This window comes from Desmodus rotundus, chromosome 6 (assembly GCF_022682495.2).
Source record: "Desmodus rotundus isolate HL8 chromosome 6, HLdesRot8A.1, whole genome shotgun sequence".
Lineage (NCBI taxonomy): Eukaryota > Metazoa > Chordata > Mammalia > Chiroptera > Phyllostomidae > Desmodus > Desmodus rotundus.
Genome location: NC_071392.1, coordinates 38,160,124 through 38,184,953, shown reverse-complemented (window position 1 = coordinate 38,184,953; position 24,830 = coordinate 38,160,124). Strand labels below are relative to the sequence as shown.

Sequence of the window (24,830 nt, the reverse complement as noted above, 5' to 3'; positions counted from 1 at the left end):
ATTATTGTTATTATTGTTTTTTTAAAAATTTTATTGTTATTCAATTACAGTTGTATGCCTTTTCTCCCCTTCCCTCCACCCCACCCCAGCCAAACCCACCTCCCTCCCCCACCTCCACCCTCCCCATTGATTTTGTCCATGTGTCCTTTATAGTAGTTCCTGTAATCCCCTCTCCCCACTGTCCCCTCCCCACTCCCCTCTGGTTATTGTTAGATTGTTCTTAACTTCAATGTCTCTGGTTATATTTTGTTTGCTTTTTTCTTCTGTTGATTATGTTCCAGTTAAAAGTGAGATCATATGGTATTTTACTGTTTTGATAGTTTCAACTGTTAATTCATTCAAAACTTAAAATCTTTTGTTGAGAATTCATACAAGACAAATTACGCACTCCTTCCCAACATCAGTCCACTCCCCATTGCCATCATAGAAAGTATTTCCTCTTTTATGATTCCTAAAAATCTCTTTTTTGCATATATTTTCAAAGCACATGTAGTCTTATTTATTACAATTATTTCTTAATCTGGTTATCTTTCACTTACTGTATATTCAAAAGACAGTCATTTGTCCCTCACCGTCTGGCTTATTTCACTTAGCATAATGCTCTCCAGTTTTATCCATGCTGTTGCAAAGGGTATAAGCATCTTCTTTCTCTCTGCTGCATAGAATTCCATTGTGTAAATATAACATAGTTTTTGGATCCACTCGTTTGCTGATGGGCACTAGGTTGCTTCCAGTACTTGGCTATTGTAAATTGTGCTGCTATGAACATTGGGGTGCATAGGTTCTTTTGGATTGGTGTTTCAGGGTTCTTAGGGTATAATCCCAGCAGCAGAATTGCTGGGTCAAAGGGCAGTTCCATTTTTAGTTTTCTGAGGAAATTCCATACTGTTTTCCACAGTGGCCTCACCAGCCTGCATTCCCACCAACAGTGCACTAGCATATGATCTCATCTTTAACTGGAACATAATCAACAGAAGAAAAAAGGAAAATATAACCAGAGACATTGAAGTTAAAGACAATCTAACAATAGCCAGGGGGGAGTGGGGGGGGACAGTGAGGCTAGGGCATTAGAGGAACTACTATAAAGGACACATAGACAAAATCAAGGGGGAGGGTGGTTTCAGCTGGGTTGGGGTAGAGAGATGGGGAGAAAAGGCATACAATTGTAATTGAATAACAATAAAAAATTGTTAAAAAAAACAAACAAAACAAAAGACAGTCATTAACCCTTAGCTGAGGTTTGCTGAATGGCAAACCTAAAACTATGTAGTCTGCATTGACATCCCCAAGACAGAGTTATCATAATTTTATTTAAAGATCATTTAAAATATAATCAGTTAAAAAGAGTAGAGGGATTATAACCTTGATTACGCTATTATAAAGGACACATGGACAAAATCGGGGGGGAGGGTGGAGGTGGGGAGGGAGGTGGGTTCAGTTGGGGTGGGGTGGAGGGATGGGGAGAAAAGGCATACAACTGTAATTGAATAACAATAAAAATTAAAAAAAAACGATAGGACACATTGTTAAACCACTGTTAAATGTAAACATTTCAAATTTTCTAAACTTGTTAAGTTTTCAAAGTTTACAACAGTTGATTTGAGAGATATGCTGGGAGAATATAATGACTAATCAAGTATACTTCAAAATCAAAAATTCCAAATATGGGATAGTGAGAAGACAAAGAAATTTGATACATTTTATGAATATATTCTCATTTCCCCAAGGACACCTAAATCTCTAAAAGATGTCCTTGGCAAAGAGTAATCTTGTAAATTTCCAGAAAGAAAGCATTCTAATTTAATCCATTTAAAAATACATTTCACACTTCGGAAGCAACTGTTTGAATACAAACTTTTGTCATGAAAATTACCAGTAGACAAGAAGGGTATAGTTGTTAAATTTGCATAATGAATTCTCATGGGCTGAATTGAATATTTAGAGCAAAAATAATTGAGAGCAACAAACATTAAAATAATTTTAAAAGCACCACAGTGTGTTTGAATAACACAATGTTACAATACGTTGCAGCTGTTAATGACAAGAAATAATGTTTTTAAGGAAGCAATCCTCAATTAATCACTTCCTCTTTTAGTGGGATAATTTATGGAAATGAAATGAGCCCAATAAACCAGAAAGAATGGGAGGAAAGAAAGAAGTTAAATAAATTGCTTCCTTTTGTAACAACAAAAAATCCATGATATCCATCATTTGGCCAGAAATATCATATTGCTAACGGCCTTATTTAGTATTTGATTCTCTTCCAATAAAGCAGAAACAGAAGGCATCGCATTTCAGCTTTCCATTTATCCCACTCTCCATTTTAACCCCATAAATGTCTTCCAAGATTGAAACACTAATAATGTAAGAGGCTCAAAAAATTAGATGTCATGTAGAAAAGACAAAGGTGGGTGAGTTAATGAACATTATATTTATTTAACTATTTGACCTGCTATCATTTTTGATGTCCTCCCATTTGTTATTGAAAAGTTGAATTTAATAAGTAATAAACATAAAAGCAATTTTGGGGAGGGGCAAATGGTTTTAAATTATTTTAAATATATTTAGCAAGTACAGTTAATTGCTAAAATACATAAGGAGAAATCTAATTCTATTTGTTTTCATCACATGGTAATTTTAATATTTTACAGTATAAGTTTTTTTCTCAATAATATTTACTGCCAAAGGCCAAGCAAGGAAGGGAAAGAAGCATTGCCCAGAAACCCTGGTGACATAGAACATTGCGGATATGCACTTCTTTGGTTAAACATCATTACTTAGATTTCTCTTACTAGATTCTACACGATTTTCTCCAGAAATAGAGGAGGCACTTTTTCAGTAGAAAATATTTTAATTTGGCTTAAGGTGGATGAATTGTATTTTTTAAGTTGCAGTAGCTAAAAAGTTTGGCATTTTATGGATGATCAAAAACTCTTGGTAAGACATAAAATATTTACAACTAAAATCGAGGACAAAAATGTCATTCCTTTCAACATCCATATTCTTGGATCTGACTACTAAGATGGCTAACAGTTGATTTGATTTCCTATACTGTAGTGCACTTAAATTCTGTAGTCTGTATAAGCTATACAGCAGGGACCGTGTGTTGTGTGTTTATTTATCAAGATAATGCTTCGTACAGTGCTTCTCCAATGTTTTATATGATGCTCACACCAACTAGTTTCCTTGTAAATGTTGTTTGAATGTTAGTTTGTATGCATGTGTGCACCCAGAAATGAACACATATGCACATATTAAATCTATGTGCTCAATACATCTATTTGTCAAGTACAAAAAAAGACTCAATTAATGAAACTTTAGAGACAGTTTAAAGTTACAAACTTATCTACTTGAAATAAAGTTTAAATTTCAAATTACTTTGATTTATGCTCTAAATTAAGATCTGTCTCTGGTGCTGGGGAATACTTATCAACCAGCATACAGCATTTAAAATTTTATAATTCAAGTAGTTTCCAATCTTCCTTGAATCCACTGATTCCTGTGGATTTGTGTTGAAAATGTTCTTGTTGGTATATGGATAGGTAGATGAAAAAAAATCACAGAAGGATGTGACCAGGGCACTTTAATTTTATTGTTCATAAGTAATTATTGTTTCAGAGATAGTCACTAGCAGCTTGTTTCTTAGAGATTTATTAAGTTAAAATATGAAAATAAAACTGAGGTATTAGGAAATTACTATGAAGCCATCTGAATAGTTGTACTTAGTACTGTGCTTAATATCTTGAGATGCCGGAGTCTGCAATGCTTCTTAGCATAGAGCAGGCCAAAACTTGGTTAGTTAAAAAGCAACACCATATGAAGACATCTACTGTAATGTTAACTTAATCTATATCAAACATCTGATATGTATTATTTTCATAATATTATAGCAAACGTTTTATCAAGAAGACACATAATTCATAGGCCAGAGTAAAATTATCATAGGAATGTTTACTTTTAGAAAACATGAAGCATGGACTTTGACGTTTAATTTCCTTTTCCCCAAGAGGTATGATAGGAGATGATGAAAAATACCCATTTGCTAAGGCAAAAAACTTCCTAAATAATAATGAAAAAAAATCTTCCACTTTAATATGTTCTTCTTATAAGTTTTAGAAATTAAAAAAATACAAAAGTCCTAAAATGTTCCCACTTACAATGGTTAGATTATATGTGTAGAAACAGGTGATCTCTGATGACATATTTAAAAACTTTAATAAAGAACAAGGATGACATAAACTATTTCAACATTGTTATTCAGATGTATATGCATGTTTTGCACACATATACTATAATAATGGGATTATTAGCCCAAGGTACTATCAGAGGATGTTTATTGTGGTGATTGACTATCTGCAGTGAAAAAAGTTTCAAAAAGGGTTTACAAAAGCTACAGAAGATAATACTGTAGGGAGTTCATTCTAGACGCATACTTCTTCATATTTTAACATCTCTGATATCAGAATGCATGTGGCAGTTGCTCTTGATCTGAGCTGAAATTGCTCTGTTTGGGAAAAAATTTGTTCTTCTGTAACACACATGAGAACCTACTAAGCTGATACCGTTTTTGGTCTTCCCTGTTGGTGGTTTCAGAAAGTAAACCGACCCACGACTGGTGTGGATTGGGCATCATCCTGCAAACCAGAACGGTGCTGGTTGGATGCCCAGGCAGGGAGCATGCCTGGGTTGCAGGCCAGGTTGGGGGTGTGAGCCAAATGATTGATGGTGATGTTCCTCTCCTTCTCTTTCTCCTCTCCCTTCCCCTCTCTCTAAAAATAAATAAATAAAATCTTAAAGAAAAATAAACCTTGATGAGTACCACCCTGTGGTTCAAAGAGTATCCCCTCCCTTTTCACTACTCATAATTATGGTTGAAACAAGGACATTTCCTTGCTATCTTTTGCATGGGGATTTGTTTTGCCTTCATGCTAATGCAGAAGCATATTGCGTCCTGGTGTGCCACTGGGAGCATCTACTAGACTGCCCATCTTGGGCAGGTGTTTTTGTTTTTGTGTTTGTTTTAAGCAGTGCATAAAATAATGGTGTATCTTACATTCAGTGACATCTTAGACTTGATACAATTTGGTAATTTATTAAAGTTAGAGGTTTTTTTGTAAGGCTGACATCATACTCATCTATCAAATCTGGAGGCTTCCTTTGGGGCTAAGTGCTCAGATTCATAGCTGGATTTTCCTACATGTACAAAAGAAGCCAAAGCATAGACCAGGCTAGCATTGCTGCAAAATACTAAATTTACAACTCTGCAGACCATAAAAACGACACTGCAAAAGATATTTTACGAAATTTTGATGCCAAGAAAGACATAAATTGATCCAGTTGTCGGGATAATTAGGAAGACTGAATTCTGTGGATGTTTTACTATGGGATGCTGGACAGGAGATACACGTATGCAGAACAGCCAAGAGAACCATTACAAAGTGAAATTCAATGATGACATTCAGCTAGAAGTTGGGGTATCAAATACTGTAAAGACTCAAAAATCTAAGATGTAAAATTAAAAAATAAAGTTACAGTAGAGGTTTTTCTTCTCTGGATCTGTAGATCATAGTATGACTCATTTTTGCTTGGTAAGGAAGGGGACATGGGAGGTAAATTTTAAAGGTAAATTGACTCAGATACTTATGCTGTTGAATGTAGTCAGGGCAGCTCCAGTTCTGTATGCAACAGTTATTTTAAAGAAGGAAACATGTTGCAAAACCCTGAGGTTTGTCTTTAGCATTCTGTATGAGGTGTGAGTGGAAAGACAAGACGATCTGGCAGCGCATATATATTTAGGCTTTTAGACTAAAATTTCCCGAGGTGAATGGCCACCAGTGACAGCGGAGAGCGTCCTGGATCAGGGCAAGGGGAACTGGATCTGTCTGCCTCACCGAAGGCAGCTCACCATCAGCGCTGTCTTTGCACAGAGGGCACAGGGCGCTGAGTGAGTGTTAAGGGTTTCATCGAGAGTACAATTCCTTCCACTTAATTCTGAATTATTTTATATAGTCTCTCTATTAAAACCTCAGGATATGTAAAATATGGAGTGCTACAAAATATGTTTACCATTACAGCTGGAACTGATTGTCCTGAAGTGTATAATTTGGCTTCAAGTTGCTTAGCAGCTTTCTGTGAAAACATCTCATATCTTTATATGTTTCCATATGAGCACAGATATTTTATTCCATGTGAGATGTGACATTAGCAAGACAACATACATGACTTAATAGGGCTGAGTTCTGGATTTCTGCCCATTTTACTTTCAAGTATTGATAGTACCTATTCCAAAATAATTTACTGATTCCCAGTGGTAAGCCTCAGCCTGCCAGATGGGTATGCCTGACTTAGTTTCCAACCATTTAAAATTTACTATAAACTTTGATGTCTAGTTTTTATGTTTGGTCAATTATCAAACAAGCAGACAAGGAATCAAGAGGCCTTCAAAAAAGGAATGCTTCACTGCTGCAGAGCTCCTCAGAGTACTTTACCATTTCCTCCCGTGTATCACAAGCATCTGCTTAGGACTGTTCACACACACACACACCACACACACACACACACACAATCCAGTAACACCGAACCGCAGCGGTTCCTTGTCCCTACAATGTTGCTTCTGATAGAAGAATCAGGGAGACCTTGACTCGTGTTCCTTTTACTTTGTATACTAAGCAATTCCACATTACCAATTTTTACAGGCTTTCACTAACTAACTTCAGTAAACACAACTTTAAAATCTGAAGCACTTTCAGGCTTAGTCATCAATAGTCAACAACAATAATTTATTCAGTTTAACTTAAAAAATAAATAGGTTTTTGGTCAGTTTTCCTTGTGTATACACTCATAATTCCAGTATATATGTAATTAAAAAATACCAACTGGGGCTAATAAGTACCTGGATAGCTAAACAAATGGATGTGTCAGTAAAATTTCATTAAAAACTATATTGGTTTAAAATTGTGAAATGCCATACTGTATTTTATTAAAAATTGATTATTAGTAAAATATAAATATATATATATACTTATATATAAAATTCCCTAGCAATCCTCAAAATACAGCATAGTATCCTACATACAGTGGTGTATAATAATTATTTATTAGTTAATTGGTTGACTTATATTTCTAAGGACATCCCATTTCTAATTATGATGATATTAATAACATATGACTTAAATAATATAGACAAAAAAGAATGGATGTTATTTAATTCAGATTTCTACTGGAAAAATGAAACAATTATTGGCTATACTACAGCTTGTAGTATTTTGATTAATTTAACAAATATTTATTAAATATCTATATGATATTTATTACCATGATATACATGATATTGCATCTGTTATAGCCCTCGAGATATAAGAAAGAGAAAAATGACAAGATCCATACTCATATGGACATTAAAGTCGGATTAAAAGTGAGCTCTATTACATCATCTTATTTCTTTTGTTTCCCGTTATTATTATTAGCTTCTTCATAGCTCAGGAAATAGATTCTTTAATACAATGAATTAATAACTCATAAGACTGCATAGCTTAAACGTGCTTATCATAATTCAACATTTTTACATGAAATAGATGAATGGAATAGTAAATGTTATGTCATTTGAAAATTTAAAGACTGTAAGTCAATAAGGTACTATATCTGTACAAACAAAAATTTATAACATTTGCTCTAAAATAGTGGCATCTTTTTTCTTTATAATAAGAACAATAACAGATAGGAAAGTCCTTGGCAAGAAAATTTCCAAGCATAACAGATCCAAAATATAGGCTGAATTCATGACCACCTGTCTCCTGATACCGGCCTCCTCCAAACACCCCTGTGACTGGTCATGAATCAGACACCGGTACATACGGGATACCTAACAGAGGATGCGGCCTTCAGAAGAGGAACTAGATTTGGAATACATGCTAGAGTGCTACTTGTGCAGTGTGCTTTCTTTCGTAACATTCATGAAACACGGGTATTCTACATTCAGAATTAGTGGATCAAATTCAAGTTAACTGATACAAATATTAGACCTTCCTTTAGGATGAATGTAAAAGGCACGAAAAAAGTTAATATGATAATTATGCTCAGCTACATGTAAAATGCTTACATTTTACATTTCAGCTATTTTTAACTATGAATTATTCATTAATAGTGATGTCATTGATCAGTTTCACCAGCAGAGGGAAGCAGAGCTTCATTATTATTTTTGTAAAGGGCTGCAGCACAGGGGTAAGCTATACTATAATTTTACTCCATTTTAACTGAGGCTTGCTTGGTATTTCAGCATTAAAGAAGCATTTTAATATTAAATAGGCCTTGACATCTTTAGCAGGCATAAAATGAACTTAGTCTAAACTCCCCAGTTCAATAGAATATAATACTAGTAAATTAGCATGAAGACATTGGAATTATCTTCCACTTGACTAGGATAACCAGTAACAATATATTGGGCCTATATCATCAGCATATTGATGAATGCTTTGCATGGCTGATGTAGCTCAGTGGATTGAGTGTGGGCTTGAGAACCAAAGGGTCACCAGTTCGATTCCTAGTCAGGGCATATGCCTGGGTTACAGGCCAGGTCCCCAGTAGGGGGAGCATGAGAGGCAACCACACACTGATGTTCCTCTCCCTTTCCTTCTCCCTCCCTTTCCCTCTCTCTAAAAATAAATACATAAAATCTTTAAAAAATACACTTTCTTCTTTGGTATATTTAAATACATATACTTACCTATTACTCTCAGGTTGCTACTATATATGAAAGCATGTACTTAAACTGGCTTTTTTTGTTGCTGTTAATATGAGAAAGTTGAACTTTGAGTCTCATAAGGGTTTAAAGTCTTTAATTTATCATACCTGTAGTAATAAGACATAATTCATTTACTTGTGTTCTTTAGAATTTCCTTTCTCTTTGATTTTCTTTCTCTTCAGCTGCATTTCCATAAGTATTGCAGGAGAGGTGTGTGCCCTGCCTGTGTGTGAATTTGCACTATTTCTTGTGGTTTTATCCTGGTGGTAGCAGGTTAAAAGATGAAAAATGTAACTTACCATGGTGTTGTAAGTCTGAACAGTGAGTTAGTGGGTCTCCATGTCTTATATCTTGTCGTCTTGTGCGTCTAAAACAATTCATTTAAAAGGTATTATTGAATCTCTAGTCCCTCTTGGGAATTTGTCATAAGAATTAATATGAATCAAAAATCAAAGACTCTAGGAGTATATTGAAAGAGATCATCTATGTCCAACTAAAAGATTTTTTAAGAGCAGCTTATTATACCTGTGAGAGCTGTCTCCAAGATGATCAAAATGGCAAACAGTATGCGAATGTGTTAACAATGCATTAGAAGTCTTTCAAAGGCCTCGGTAACAGAAAATTCAGTCTTTGTTTTGTTTTGCTACTGGATATGAATCACTAAGAATCTAACATCTAGAAACTCCTAAATTTTTAACATCTTAAGTTTTGATTCTCAGTGAAAATCACAAAATATAGAATAGCAACCCATTTCTTCTTAAACAGACAATTTTTTTTTCTGCTCACTCATGAGGGAGTAAGCTTGAAAATTGAAATTCACATGAACGTTCTCTTTCTCTTAACATATATACATAGTTTCTTAAATTGACTTTTGTTAAGTTTAAAAGCATTAAGACTATCAATTCTATTGTTAAGTTAGCTTAAAGTTTTCTTTTATGGTTGCTATTATCAACCTTTTTAAGACAAAACATTTCTTTTAAGATCACAGGGCTGTGATTTAAAATTGATTGACTTATGCAGTGAGTAAAAGAAGAAATTCAAGAACAAATATTGAGGAGCAAGGCCTCCTTCTGTCAGAGTCAGGTGAGAGAGAAGACAATGAACTTACCTCTAAAAGAAATGCCAAATTTGCTATAAAAATCTAAATGAGTTTCTCCTTCCTTCTACTGCTCAGATTACGTTAGTGGGTGTCCTGCCTGCACTTAAGCTAACCCCTGACGGGGAAGACGGAGGTTGGCTCTAGCCACAGTGGAGCGAACAAGATGTGTGGTTCCAGAACAAGGCTAAAATGGAGATTGGCTGTGTGTAACAGACTGGAAAAGATTGGGGACACTCGTCCAACTGTTTTCTGTGTCTCTTTCAGTGGGTATTGTCTTTCTGCAAAGTTAGTTACCGTCCCTGAAAAGAGCTCTCACAAAGGCCACTGAGAATTGCAAACATGGAATTTGTTACTGTATTCATAAATTTAGAAGTCCAGAGTATTTATAGATTCCTATTTGTAGAATTGGTGAGACTGTCAACAGATGTTGCACATTTCAAAATTGAGCCAACAAGAGAACTTGTGAAACACGAACCACAAACACTTGGGAAGGCATTTTTTTTACTGCATTTTAAGCTTTGAAAAATGCCATTACAAAGGATATATAAATATGAGGTCTCTAAATATCCTTTTCAAAGACACACGAAGCTGGATTAAGTAAAATCTGCAAAGCACACCAAAATTTTTTAATAATAATTCCTTCAATTGTGGATTGTAGGTATGCAATAAACACATTTCAAGTATATAATAATACCCAGCTTTTTAACATATGATAGCTGTAGTTATAGTTTTAATCCTTCTTATTAAAATTAGCTTTAAATTAGAATGGAGTATTACTAAATTAGGCAATATGATACACTCACACATGGAAAGGAAATAATATTCAATTTTAGTTCAAACATGAATTCACACTATTTGAATATTAAAATTCTCATAGAACTAACTGATTTAAAGAATCATACAATTTTAATCAAATATTTAATTTGATTGCTATAAAATGTGCACATTTTTATTTATTAAACTATCTGTAGTTTCTTTAATCAATAACACATTATCTCCACACTGACTTTTTTTTTAATTTAAACTTCCAATTAAACCAATAGGTGTATATAAATGATACAAACATGTCATCTCATTTCTGAATGTTAAAGTTTTAAGAAAATTATATTTATTAAATGGAATAGCCTAATACTAAATTTTCATTCAATATTATTAACAAGATAACAATATAGGTTTTAATTCATATGGACTGATTATATGACAAATTTATTGATAATTTACCACTCTATGTCAATATTATCTAAAGTGTACAATCAACAGATTTTAGTAGATATTAGGGTTATTTTTTCCCCTAATATTTTCCCAACATTTAAAATAAACCAAATATTGTAGACTATACCTCACTAGCAATGAAAAATATCTCTGCTATAGCTTCTTATAAAACATTAACTATGATAATAAAATTTATTTCTCCTAAAATGCAGTTGCTTAATAATGCTGATTTCTATTTTATATTTCAATAATTTTATGTGCGTAAGTTTATGTGTACTGTTAACCTTTGGTTTTGTTAGCAAGGTATTGTATATTACTTTCATCTATCATTCCTTGTGTTTTAAACAGTGGTAAATATCAACAGAGAAAGGCAGCCATAAGTGGTAGAGAACATGTTGAGATAATGATTTTCTAAAAGTAAGAAAAAAAATTTAAAGCAAAAGTAAAACAAGTTTGTATACAACTGTCAGATTGTGCTAAGAGTTTCCTGAAGTATAACTGAGCCTCTTTAATTTAACACCAAACACAAATGATCAAATGACTGTTCCTAATACATTCAATCTCCCAGATGGCGACTTACAGTTATATTATATGTAAATATATTTTAAAAATAACTTCTAGGCATACTTGAGCAGATTTTATTCAAGCATGACCTAAAAAATATTTTAAGTAGTATTATCAAGAATATGCTTAAAATATTTGTATATTACATATATACAGATTGAGAAATAGAGGTATTTTTTAATGTAGTTTTATATTTGAAATTCAAATACTGCAAATACATGATGATACTATGATAATATAGTAGCCTTTACATTTGGGGGTGGTCAAAAAAAGATATATTTGGGTCAAATAAAGATGTATAGTTAATTGATACTATATAAAAATGTGATACCTTCAAACCTAGAAACAATTCTTTTAAACTTTTTATAATTGGGCCCCTGTGTACCCTCTAAGACTCTAAAGGTAAATAAATTCTTTCCTTTGAGAATTTTCTGTTCATCCAAGGACATGGATTGCTGTATTAAAATTTAGAACCAGGATGAAATGTTGCTGGATAAAAACTGAAGAAGTTTTTTTTTCTTTTTTTTTTTTTAACAAAAGAGCGTTTTCATCAAAAAGTACAAGGCTCAGCCTACATTCTGTCTGTGACTTTTACCCTCAGTTTTCCCCTGTGTAAAATGAACCTGTAAAACTTTATAATTTCCAAGTATAAACATTCAATGTATTATTGTGACGCTTCAGATTTCCCTCAGTAATTTATTAAAAGTACGTCCCATTACATGTGTCCCTTATATGATAGAACCCAACTACCCTATTATACATTTTTCTGATGATTTTGACTATTAAAGGAAAAGAGGAAAATGTCTAAACCTCTTTTTATTCATTGAAAATGTTGGTACACTTATATGAAGGAAGCTGTTTCAAAAATAGAATCAGGTTCAATAAATAGCAAACATTTGTGTTTATTCTCAATGCCTTTCCTACCTCTTTGCAGTAGGAAAGTAGCGAGAGCAGGAAGAGCCATCCCAGGCACAGTAGGGGTCTCGGGCTAGGCAGCACTCGGCGCAGGCTTTCCCGTAAACATCGCATCGGTGCAGGGGGAGCTGGGCCACCCCCACCATGGAACCAACGTAGAGCTGTTGCTGCAGAAAGAGTTTGCTGTTACAGCAAAAACTATCTTGTTTTTCAAATCTCTTCTTTCTTAATAAAGTTTATACATAATAATGATAACTTCATATTCGTGCATTTAAAAAGTCTCATTATTGATAGTTTCTTTAAAGGCCTGACAGATAATGTGACAACTTAAAATGAGCAAGATGAAAATTTAAATATTTGACTGAAACAGGTGTAGTTTATAAGTGTAAAACCAAGGGAAGATAAGGAAGGTAGTGATAAGTACCGAATATGTCAATTACACTGAAATGAAAAAAATTAAAACAGGAAGACACTGAGCAATGTAATGTTCAAACTTCCAGTTTTTTTTTTCTTAATACTTGTTTGTGTTGGATTCTACTGTTCATGATTCTGAGTAAGCAGGTTACTTGCCTTGAGTTCCTGAGGCAGGGATCATTTGCTTCTGACTCCTGGCTGCCCTACTGTACGCTGCCTACTGTGGGGTTTCAGGGCTTGTGTCTGGGAGACATTTTGCCCGACACCAGCTGTGTGGTGCTTGCACTACCTCCAGGAAGACTACCTTCAACAAAACCACTAACTTACTTCTCATTCGAAAGGTCGTGCTGGCCGGTGCTGGTGCTGAGCTTAAACCAAAAGCTCAGGCATTGTGAAGCAGCGCTGTAATGGGCATGGGAGTACCTGCTTTCTAGGTCTTGCCCTACGTTAACTCTGTGTGTGATCTTGAGGCAGTCACATAATATTGCTAAGACTTACCCACAAAATGGGCATGTTTAACTACATTTTTAAAATATGCATCCAGATAAAATGTTCTACAATGCCATTGTCCTCCATGTGTTTAGAGTTACCCAATAAGTCAGATATAGGGGGAAAAACTTTCTAGTAGCAACTAATTCAGGATTTCAGTACAGTGTAAAAAATGCCTTTAACAAAGTTGAACCAACCTAGCATATCAGCTGCAAATTTATCTAAACATGATATGAAATAGAAATATAATTATTTTCTGTTTATCCGCATTTACTGTAATTGGTGTCATAGCTCCCCTTCCTTGCACTAAAGGCTTGAATGAATACTGCGTAAATACTGCCCTGAGCAGTGTGGTTCAGCTGCTTGGCCTGCAAAGTGAAAGGTCGCTGGTTTGATTCCCAGCCAAGGCACATGCCTGGGTTGTGGGCCAGGTACCCAGCTGGGGGTGTGGGAGAGGCAACTGATCTTTGTTTCTCTTCCTCTCTTTCTCCCTCCTTTCCTCTCTTTTAATCAATCAAGCAATAAATTAATCAATATTTTTTAAAAAGCTGTGTAAATACTGAAACATGTAACATTTTGCATGGGAAAGATCTTAAAAGTGTATTTTAATTTCTCAACAATGTAAATAAAAATAAGTCACACAAAAGATGGTTTCTGAGCCATGCATGCTCTTCTAAATATTAAAAATTGCCTGAGTGTCAGCAGTGGACATCAATGCAATTGTATTTCCAAAAGAGTTTCAAAGATAGACTATATATATATGAATAAGCAAGTTGAATAAAAACTGAAATATCTATTAGAATTAAATTATTAAGGGTATAAGGACTACCTATACAGAAAGTAATTCTGTGCTTCAAGCTAACCAACTAACTTTTATCTTAATACAAGAAAGGGAACTAAGGGAAAAAAGTGACACAGTAAAAAATAAACCACGATAGAAGCAGTTATCCTGATAAATGTTGCTCATTCCATTCCAGTAAGTGAAAACTATAGTATATCATAGTTTAGTCTAGTATAGAGCATATATTATGGCTGACCAATTTTTATAGTATTCATATTTTATTACTGTATATTGAAAGATGACACAAGCCATGGCAAATTAAGAAATGATAAAGTCCTTGGGAGGAAAAGATGAAGTATTGTCTCTCAGTTTTTTGTTGAGAGACAATTAGATTAAATTGTACCTTTCTTAAAGCATCTATAGTATGCATTAAGAGTAGACCATAATTTGAAAAATATTCACAGGAAACTTAATTAATGGGAGGAACTTTCCCCCTTCTTTTCCCCACTCTTATCCTCTATTTTTCTCTTTCAAAAAGCATCATTTAAAAATGATAATCTTAGATTGTATTGAAAGCAATCTCAATGTTCATTATTTAAGTGGGGTAGCAATTGCCTGAAGTACAGTTGGCATTGGAGAATATGGACATGCTAAACTATATATCATGGTCATTACTATTTAAAAAGCTATTGATTGAGTTTGTCATACTTAATAAAAAAATCTCTATGTCCATTAGCCTTTAAGAAACATGAGCAAAATTCATAGTTATACATTTTTAAAAATATGATATTTGAGTATAAAGAGTTGCTATTATCTAATATTTAAATCTGTACTATCCCTTTAAGAGAAAAACAGAGAAAAAATACACAGGAAGAATAGAAAACCCCAAATATGGCAGCTGAAATTATTGTAATGGAAACCTAAAGTTTATAAAATGCCAAAAATTAAATGCAACCCAATGGCTAACTTATATTTTACAATTTTTCTGCAGTACTGGTAGTGATTTGCAAAACCGATTATGCTATCTAAATGAAATACAGGGGAGGTTTGCAGGCACCATTGAGCATAATCCAGTTGCTAGCAAGTGAATGATGTGCTTTTTCTGCCCAATTTAACATCACCGTAGGCTTTCTCACTATCCTTCTTAACAAGTTGCAGGTCATAAAGCAGGAGATGAGTCTATTTATCCAGAAAATTAGTTGCAGTACTGCTTGTCCCTATTGAAACTATTGCCTCACTTTTCAAATTTCCATGAGCATTGAACAAATTGAGTCACATCTTCATGAAATGAAATTCTCACTATTTGAAAATAAAGCCTAGAGACATTGTCTTCTATTTTGGCATTTTAAAGGGACATACTGCTTTTTGGGAAATGTGTTACATTTAATAGTCAATTCCTAAGATAGCTTTATATTTTTTAATCTTTTCTCTAAGATTTTATTTATTTTTAGAGAGAGGGGAAGGGAGGGAGAAAGAGAGAGAGAGAAACATCAATGTGTGTTTGCCTCTCATGTGCCCCCTACTGGGGACCTGACCTGCAATCCAGGAATGGCCCAAACTGGGAATCAAACTGGTGACCCTTTGGTTTGCAAGCTGGCACTCAATACACTGAGCCACACCAGTCAGGGCAGCTTTAACATTTTTTAAACAAAAAAAAATGTTTTATAATACTAGATAGATATACTGTAATTAAGACTAGTAATGAAACCCAGCAGAGAGTAAATAACAAATCATTACAAGAGAGAGTATCCCAGTCTCACTTTCATCCTGGAAATCCCTAGGTTTTCTTGCCAACATTTGATAATTTTTAGATTATAAAAGCAGGTGAACACATACTTATGAAGTGTAGGATAACAGTATCAGGTCTATAATATCTGCACTCTGAGTTTCTGTAAACATCTTGGAGTTATCGATCTACTTTGCCATGTATGTGTGGAACGGATATACACTGAGTTTTACTGCCATTATTTTAGTGTCTTGTACACGGGGTAATGCACAGTCAGAGATAAGATTAGCCAAACGATTCTCCTATTAAACAATTTGGGATTTGTAAGTGCTCACTGCAGTGAGGAAGGGGCTCCCTGCTATCTTCTGTTGTACTTCCTACAGGGTTATTTAATAAGTATTAATTCAACTCGATGTCAAATCTTTTTTAAAAATATAGTTACCAGTTATGTATTGGATAGAATGATCAGATGACATTTATGAGGAAAAGATACATTTCTTAGAAGTTAAAATTATATTTGTTTTGTACATGTCATTTAGCATTTAGAAGTCACTTGTTTTCAAATGTCTTGCCAAAGGATTAATTCAATATGAATGGAAAGCCTATTAACATGCACCCATAACCTGTGAATTCATGGAGTATAATGACATCATTTGGCTATGGCCATTTTTCTGTTTTGCCTTCATATTTAGCCAAACTAAATGTTTTCTCTAGAATATAATACTACTGAAAAATTACCTTTAAAGTCAAATTCTCCAAACACATATAATCCAGTACATAATTTTATTAGCCTATAAAATGTATTTTGATTATACATGCAAATGAAATTATAAACTTGTATTCTCAAATATTCACCACTATTAATTTTAAAGGACAGATAGAGAGATGAAAAGAATTATTGAGTAAATTATATTACAATGACTAAAAATGTTATAACTGAAAATTTACAACAAATAATAATCTCAGAAATATTTTTATAGAGCATACATGAAATTGGTCAAAACGTGGGGGCAATAAAATATCTTTAATTTTCATTTTACTAGCTTATTATAAGACCATTCTTTTCTCTTTGTTTGAACAATTGTTAATAAATCTGTAAAATTTGATGGATCATAAAGTATGTACTTATTTGAAACACAAAATTAACAAAATGTAGAGTACTGATTTAAATACATAATGAAAGTACCTGCTTACTGGAAATCTCCATTCTTAAAATAGTAGTTGGCTCCTAAAGAAGAAAAAGAAAATGTAAACCTTTGGTCAATTATAAAGTCATTAATTAATTAACACAGAACAGAAACATAAGTTGTCAGAGAGGAAACATCAGTGCTCATAAGAAGCAACATAATTAGGAAATAAGAAGCATGAAAGAAATTGCTTAGATAAGTGTTAAATGTGTAGAACAGACAATAAGAGTGTGTTAATATCCCCCAGGCAGAGACCATTAGGAACACACCTGTAGTTGATCAAGTTGCGTTTATTGCTCATTGCAGTAAGAGAGACCATGGAAATGCTCAGTAAGTGTTGGAAAAAACTTACATCTTTTGAGCTTGGGAAAAGTGATTTAATAGAGGGTTCAAGGAAATGAGGGTTTGCTCTGCATTAGAAGCTATCAAAAAGCACAGATAATTCTATAGTTAAGTATCTTTATCAATCTTACTTAGAAGGAGGGAAGAACAGAGTGAAGATAAATCAGTGGTTGGAAAAAAGTAGCAATTTGGTCATTTTTTATGGTTTCAACAATGTTTATATTCTTGTCTGTGTTCTGACATAATTATAGAAAGGTCTTGCATTTCTCTTGATTCATCACATTTTCAGAGTGGACATGTCTGATGTCGGCATTCTGTGAAAATATGTATCTTTATCTGGCAAACACTGCGGCCTGCTGAGTGGCAGGCCAACTCCTAATAACACCGATGAGGAGCTGATAGCATTAGGCTAGTTTCCAGTCTTTGAGGGCTGTGTGGGCTCAGCTGGGATGAAAACACTGTTACGTGTTCTACTGAAGCCTATCATGAACACGTAGAGTTAGCGCTAATAAGTACTGTTCTTTGGTGAACTCAGACCACCAGAATGCTCTTCACCTGAACTCATTAGCCTATTCCTCTTGGTTCACTTTCACTGAACTATGCTCCTTCATATCTTTCACCAATAACAAACACAACTAAGAAGGAGATTGCTTAGGGGTTTCGGAGGTGGCTAAGGAGAATGAGGCTTAGGTAAGAAAATCATTTTCAAAGGCATTACTTTATAGGTGGCTGAATCTGAGCCCTAAACAAAGTGTGAAAAGGTAGACTTTGGTGCCAAACGGTATGGATATAAATAGTAACTCAAACCTGGCCGGAAGTGTGGTATTAGAGTTACATAACCTCTTTGCAATTCAGTTTTCTCATCTAAATAATAAGTACGATGGCACCATCCTCAGGATGGTTGAGAAGATTGAATTAATAAATATAAAGCATGTTTGCAAATGTGCTCTTTCTCTCTTTCTACACACACACACACACACACCCATATCCTTTTCTTGCTTTAGTTTTTCTCTTTATGCTTTATGCTTAATCATTACCTGGAAGTATATACATATAATTTATCTTGTATCTTATGAGTTCCCCTCAATGTCCCAGAGCAGAGTCCCCAGGCGGCTTTTATCTGCATGTGGAGAGCAAGAGTAAGGAACTAAGAATTGAGAGGAAGGAGGGAAAGGCAATGAAAGGACGTGCCATTGAAGTCACCACTGAGGGGAAATCTGAGAATAGTGGGCAATGACTGCATTGCAAATAGTGGGCAACTGTCCACTGAGGCTTGTACCAGGAAAAGTATTCATTCATCCCATTACTCAGTGGGTGCCCACAGGGATGCTAAGTCTCCCAGTTGTGACTCTTGTTTGCCCTTTCGCCTGCTGTCGGAAAGTGGAAGACACACGGGGGGGATTAAGGCAGGCTGATAGGATGTGAGGAGGGGGCAAATTTAGGACAGGTATTTTTTGGTATTTTCACTGCCATATCCCTAGCACCCGGGACTGTTCCTGGCATTTAGAAATTCTCCATCAGTATTTGTTGAATGAATGAATGCAACAGTAAATGAATGAATGAATGCTCTACCAATTTTCCCTTTTCTCTCCTATCTCTTCTACTTTGGCCAGTATAGTCTGTTCCTTCCACTGCATTTGTATCTGAGATAAAGGCACTTATCATTTTAAAAGTCCTTAGTCCTTCAAGCTTAGCTGGAATTTCTTTGAATATATTATAAATGTTCTAGACTCACTGTTTTTTTTGTTCATTTCCTATTTAGTGCCATTCATCCCTCAGCCCACTGAGTCTAACCCTTACTGTAGAGAGGTTGCCTACCATAATCAGAGGCAGAAATCACCAAAGAAGTGTATTGCTGAATGGACAAATTCAAGTCTATATTATTATTTCTGGACTTTGTTTTATATGGCACTATTGACCACTTAGTTCTTCTTGACTGCTTCCTATAGTAAATTTCCGTATGCCTTGGAATTCTTTATTGATTCTTTATTTTTAGCTTTTTTAAAGAGTCTTTTCAAGCTCTAGCTGTTCCTCACATGTCAGCTTTCCCTTGCTGAATCCTGTCCACTCTCCTTTGGATGCCACATTTTTTTTTCCTGGAGAGCTCATACACTCTTGTGGTTTAAATTACCCCACTAGGTACTACAAAACTACACATTTCCACTTCAGATTGTGAGCTGACCACCAGGTTTTCTTAACAAATTTAAGATAATCTTCTTGAAACAAATGAGAAAAATAATGTGGCATGTAATTTAATTTAATTGGGATAATATAGAGATTTTTCCATAGTTCCCCATTTTCATAGTTTAAATTAATAACATTTAAAAATGTTTTGTGGGAATTATAAATCATAAAGACAGCTATGATAAGAGTAATGTCTATCAATTTTCTCTATGAAGAGATACAATCTTTAGAAGCATCAAATCACAAAAATCAGGGGACAATTCCTCAATGATTTTTACCTTAAAGACAAAGATGACTAATTTATTTAGTTTTATATAATATTGGAATCAATGAACCCAAACAGAGAATTTAGAAGAGTTAAGAAAATTTTCCATGGCAATTTCTTTCAATCCAAAAAGCTTACATGAGAAATGATTAGGTTATTATGTAAGCAGGTAACTTCAAGCAGGCTTTCATAAAATGTATTTTATAGTCAAGGTGCAAGAAAAGTGCTTCTTAGAGAATTATTAACAGCTTAGTATGACTGAAGTGAAAGTTATATGTATCTAAGTTCTTTGAAGAATTTAAGTGAAACTATTTAAAAAGGAAACTGATTACTATTCATACATTTCACAGTCATTTAATTAAATATCTACAAGGTAGATGAAAATGAATTAATTACCTCATACATAAATTGTAAAACAAAACTAACCCCAATCCGCACCAAACTCACATTACGTCACACTATGATTTCAACATTATTAAATTTAGATCTTAGAATCCCTTAATTAAAAGAACCATATTTATTTTTTAGACTAGAAAATTAATTACAGTTTGGAATAAAAGGTATACTATATACTGCCTGTGGTTGAATTAATAGGTAATATATTAAGATGGCATACATTTAAAGAAGCTATGTATTTTTCTGAGAAATAACTTGTGGTAAATATAATTTCCACTTAAAGCAGATAGAGCTTTATAAGCATTTTTTCATGCAAGCAGATTCACTTGCAAATACAATTGGTATTTAAGTAATTAGAATCTTTTCAAGATTTTCTGATTCTAATTTATTATATTTTTCAGATATTTTAACTTAATCCTTTTTACACTTTTGCACTCACACAGCTTTTCAACCTGCTGATCTCAATACAATCTGACGCTGCTCCCTAGATGCGAAGCTCATGGGCGCTCCTTTAGAATTAGTTAATAATCTGGGTTTTGGAAAGCATCAATTTCATTTTACATTGGAATGAAAATTAAACTCTTTCATTCACTTGCTCTGCTGTTGATGGAATGTTGCATGAATTTGGTTTAAAGTGTTTGTGTTATTGATGTAACTGCCTTGCAATGCTTTGCAGTCAACAGGACTATAACTAAAACCCACCACACTAAATGTACTGCAACTCGATGTAAATACTCCACTGTCTCAAAAGTAAAGTGCTATTTGAACTGGAAACACAATCCCACATGGAGTAAAGTAAAAATCAACACATGTCTGGCTTTTATATACTTTTAATATTTTTAACAAGATATATATGTGGAACTTTCAAGCATTTTAAGAGACTTTTGTTTGAATAACTAGTTAACAATAGCTACTATTTACTAGTAATTTTAATTAAAAAACATTAAAAAATTAGGAACTGAAGAAGTTGAGGATCAACTGACTGTACCCAACATGTTCAAGGTCACATAGTAAATATGATTTAAATATCAGTTTATGATTACAATAATATTTGAATTAAGTTTGTCTTAGTATTTTAATACCATTTTGAATATATAATGGCAATTTAAAGTCATTTCTAGACTCCTATAACAATGCCAATTTTATTTCACTTCTTATTACCTATTAAAATTTTACTCTAAAGTGGAAATTTTTATTACAGAAGAATGTTTTTTTCTGTATTCTGATTGGGATTTGGTTTCACTCAAATTAAAGTATCTTGGATATAACTGAAACCACTGGAATGTTCTGTGAATAGCCAGGGTGTTTTCCTAAAACCCTCAAGGTGGTAATGGGCATAGCACTGGCTCTAACTCAGGATTTTATATGAGATTTGGTTATTCAGTCTAGCAAGGGCATGTAATGAACATGGTCTCCTGGAGATAATATGGTAAAATTAACTGGTTGGTTGACATTAAGTGTCTTTCTTTTTAAAATCCAAAAGTATCAGATATTTCCATTGATCCTAAATGTGTTCCTCGTCTATTTACCTGGTCACATCACCGTAATGCTCAGGTTAACACTTTAAGAATCTTTTTAACTTATTTACTTTTAGAGAGGGAAAGGGAGGGAGAAAGAGAGGGAGAGAAACATCAGTGTGTGGTTGGCTCTCGCTTGCTCCATACTGGGGACCTGGCCCACAACCCAGGCATGTGCCCTGACTGGGAATCGAACCAGCAACCCTTTGTTTCACAGGCCGGCACTCAATCCACTGAGCCATACAATCCAGGTCAGATTTAGTACTTTTATTTATGTTAAATGAAATGAACTGCAAGGCTCATATAGAAATATAAAGATTGTAACATTTCTTTGTTTTTTCATTGTATATAGCAACTGCTCTAACGTATTGTGTTTTTTCTCCCATTGCAAAATTAAACAAAGTTTGACAGTGAAATACTCCAATTGCTAGACCACAATATATGTATGAACTTTGCCTGATAGAACAGAATGTTGAGAGTAAATATTTCTCTAAACTCTGCCCAAATATGTTTTGTCCACTTGAGGACCAAAGAAATAAAAATGACAGTAATGCATAGCAGAGAATGTAGGAGCAAACTGGAACATTTATCCATGGAAAGAGATGTGTTCTAAGTTGCAATCAGTCCTTTTTACAAAATAAGCTCATGAACAATATTTCTATGCCAGTACAGTATTGATCGCTTGTATCTAACTGTTAGAGACTGATAAAGGAACTCTCTAGTGACTCTTAAAAATTACACAAATGCCATTTAAATGTAATCATAAGTGAAGTTCAGTTGTATATTTCTCTAGAAACTGCAACACACTAACAAAATCTAATAGGTATGAAATATTTGTGCTTGCAACCTCAAAAGATGTTTTTACAAGTCATTTAAGATCACCATAAATGAATATCTTATTAAACAAAAATTTTTATTAATGTATGAAAGAGTGTAGCTAACATGAAAAATGTAAATTTAAAATTCCAGAGATATGGGGAATAAAAATTAGCTAGATACACCACTAATGCAAAATTATGCATGTTTCAATTCATAAAATCCCAGAACATAATTAAATAATAGAAGACTTTAATTTAAAAATGGCATGATACCCTGGCTGGTGTGGCCCAGTGGCTGAGTGCCAGCCTGAGAATCAAAGGGTCACTGGTTTGATTCCCAGTCAGGGCACATGCCTGGGTTACAGGCCAGGTCCCCAGTAGGGGGCATGTGAGAGGTGACCACACATTGATGTTTCTCTCCCTCTCTTTCCCCCTCTCTTCCCCTCTCTCTAAAAATAAATTAATCTTAAAAAATATTAAAATTATAGGTAAAAATAGAAAAGAAATAAAATAGCATGATATAACTTTTTACAATTCCACAAGGGAAAAGTTAATTGTAGTAATGGATGATAAATTAAGTCCTTAAAACTATGAGGGAAAACACATATGAATCTGTAAGCTGTGTAAGGTCAGGGACCATGTTTATTGTGTTCAACTCTGAAGCACCAAAACTTAGTACTGTGCCAGATTCATAGTCAGCACAATGAATCATTAATTCACTCTTAATATTAGTAAGTTATTAATTTGTTAATTAATAACAGTGAATTAGTAAATAAAACTTAAAAAGTAATATATAACAACTGAAGAGAAATATAAAATGAACCATGATGAATCTGTAAGTACAAATTATAAAAATAGTTAAGGAATTCTTACGTTAGCATAATGTTTCAGTATCTCCTATAACTTCATATGCACCACTGATGGCAATATTAATTTTCAGTATAAAGAACTGGCATTTTTTTCTACTAGAGAGTAACATGGGATATAACCAGCAGTGTAACTTGTTGCTGTTCCCAGTTTCTCTTCCTCGTTCTTTGGCACCTCACTTTACCATGATCTTCCTGAGGGAGACTATCTGTACTTTCTCATATTCCATTTTTTCATCAATACCGATCCCTTCATCTATTTAATAAATGTTGGTTGAAAACATATTTTAGGTGCTGAAAGACACAACAATGGACACAACACCACGATTTATTGATCTACCCTTCAGTGCCCACAATCGTTTGCTAACTCTGGATGGACTCAGTATTGCTAACCCAGTCTGCTTGGATAACTGTAGTTTTGAATACGTAGGTTAAACTCTCAGTGTGTAAACACTAAAATGGGGCTTAGTGAACAGTAGGGATTAGTCGTCACCTTATACCAGACATAAATAAAATAAAGCCCAACTATCTGATTGTTAAAAATCATAATATAGTTATGATGATTTTATTATTTTAAAGACATACCAACAGTTAGTAGAAAATGCTACTGGACAGGTGGCTTATTTTCAGTGTAGCTAAATTGAAATAATAATATTAAATTAGCAATAAAATTTTGAGCACAGTACCTAGACTGTCCTGGATGTTTTACATATAGTATCTTCAATTCTTTTCCCCTCCTTGTGAACTATGCGTTCTTCTCGCTGTTGTACTGATGGGAAACCTCAGAGGGATAATGCAAATGTTCCTAATGGAAGTGCCATGTAGATAGGACTGAAGAGCCTACACTCTTTTCACAGGAGCAGTGCTAGTTGTTACTACCAGGTGCCCGTGGCAAGGTTTATCAGTTACTGCTTCAGTGTTAGTCATAATTTCGATCGAATGAATATATGCCAGGATCTTGCCATATTGTACTTCTTCTTTTCTTCAAAATAGTACTGACTAGTGAGCAAGAGCCCAATAAGGTTCATAAACTGGTTTAGAAACATGAGGCTAAGAAAAGTCTTGGGGAAACTTTGTTTACAATTAAGCAACTGAAATATCTATTCAGATGCTTCATTTTATAGATAAACTAACTGAGACACACGGAGACTAAATGAGATAATCATGAGCTGTAAGACTACATCCACCATTTTCTCATTCCGTCCCCAAAAGTCCTCTAATCCCAGTTTACTTTGCGGTCTTATAGATTGCTCTAGTATTTTATCAACAAATTGAAATAACACCTTTCATAGGCATCTACTTCCCTGCCGTATCA

General features: G+C 34.1%; 1 protein-coding gene across 2 annotated transcripts in view; it reads right to left on the bottom strand.

Moving 5' to 3' along the window:
• SEMA3A (semaphorin 3A) overlaps positions 1-24,830 on the bottom strand; it is a 461,493-nt gene that overhangs the window by 7,789 nt on the left and 428,874 nt on the right. For both annotated transcript variants that reach the window (XM_024559089.4, XM_053925978.2), the window contains 3 exons: positions 17,127-17,168; positions 12,540-12,697; positions 9,040-9,107 (listed from right to left, as the gene is read on the bottom strand). In XM_024559089.4, coding sequence (XP_024414857.2) covers positions 9,040-9,107; positions 12,540-12,697; positions 17,127-17,168 — 268 coding nt within the window. The remainder of the gene's footprint in view (positions 1-9,039; positions 9,108-12,539; positions 12,698-17,126; positions 17,169-24,830) is intronic.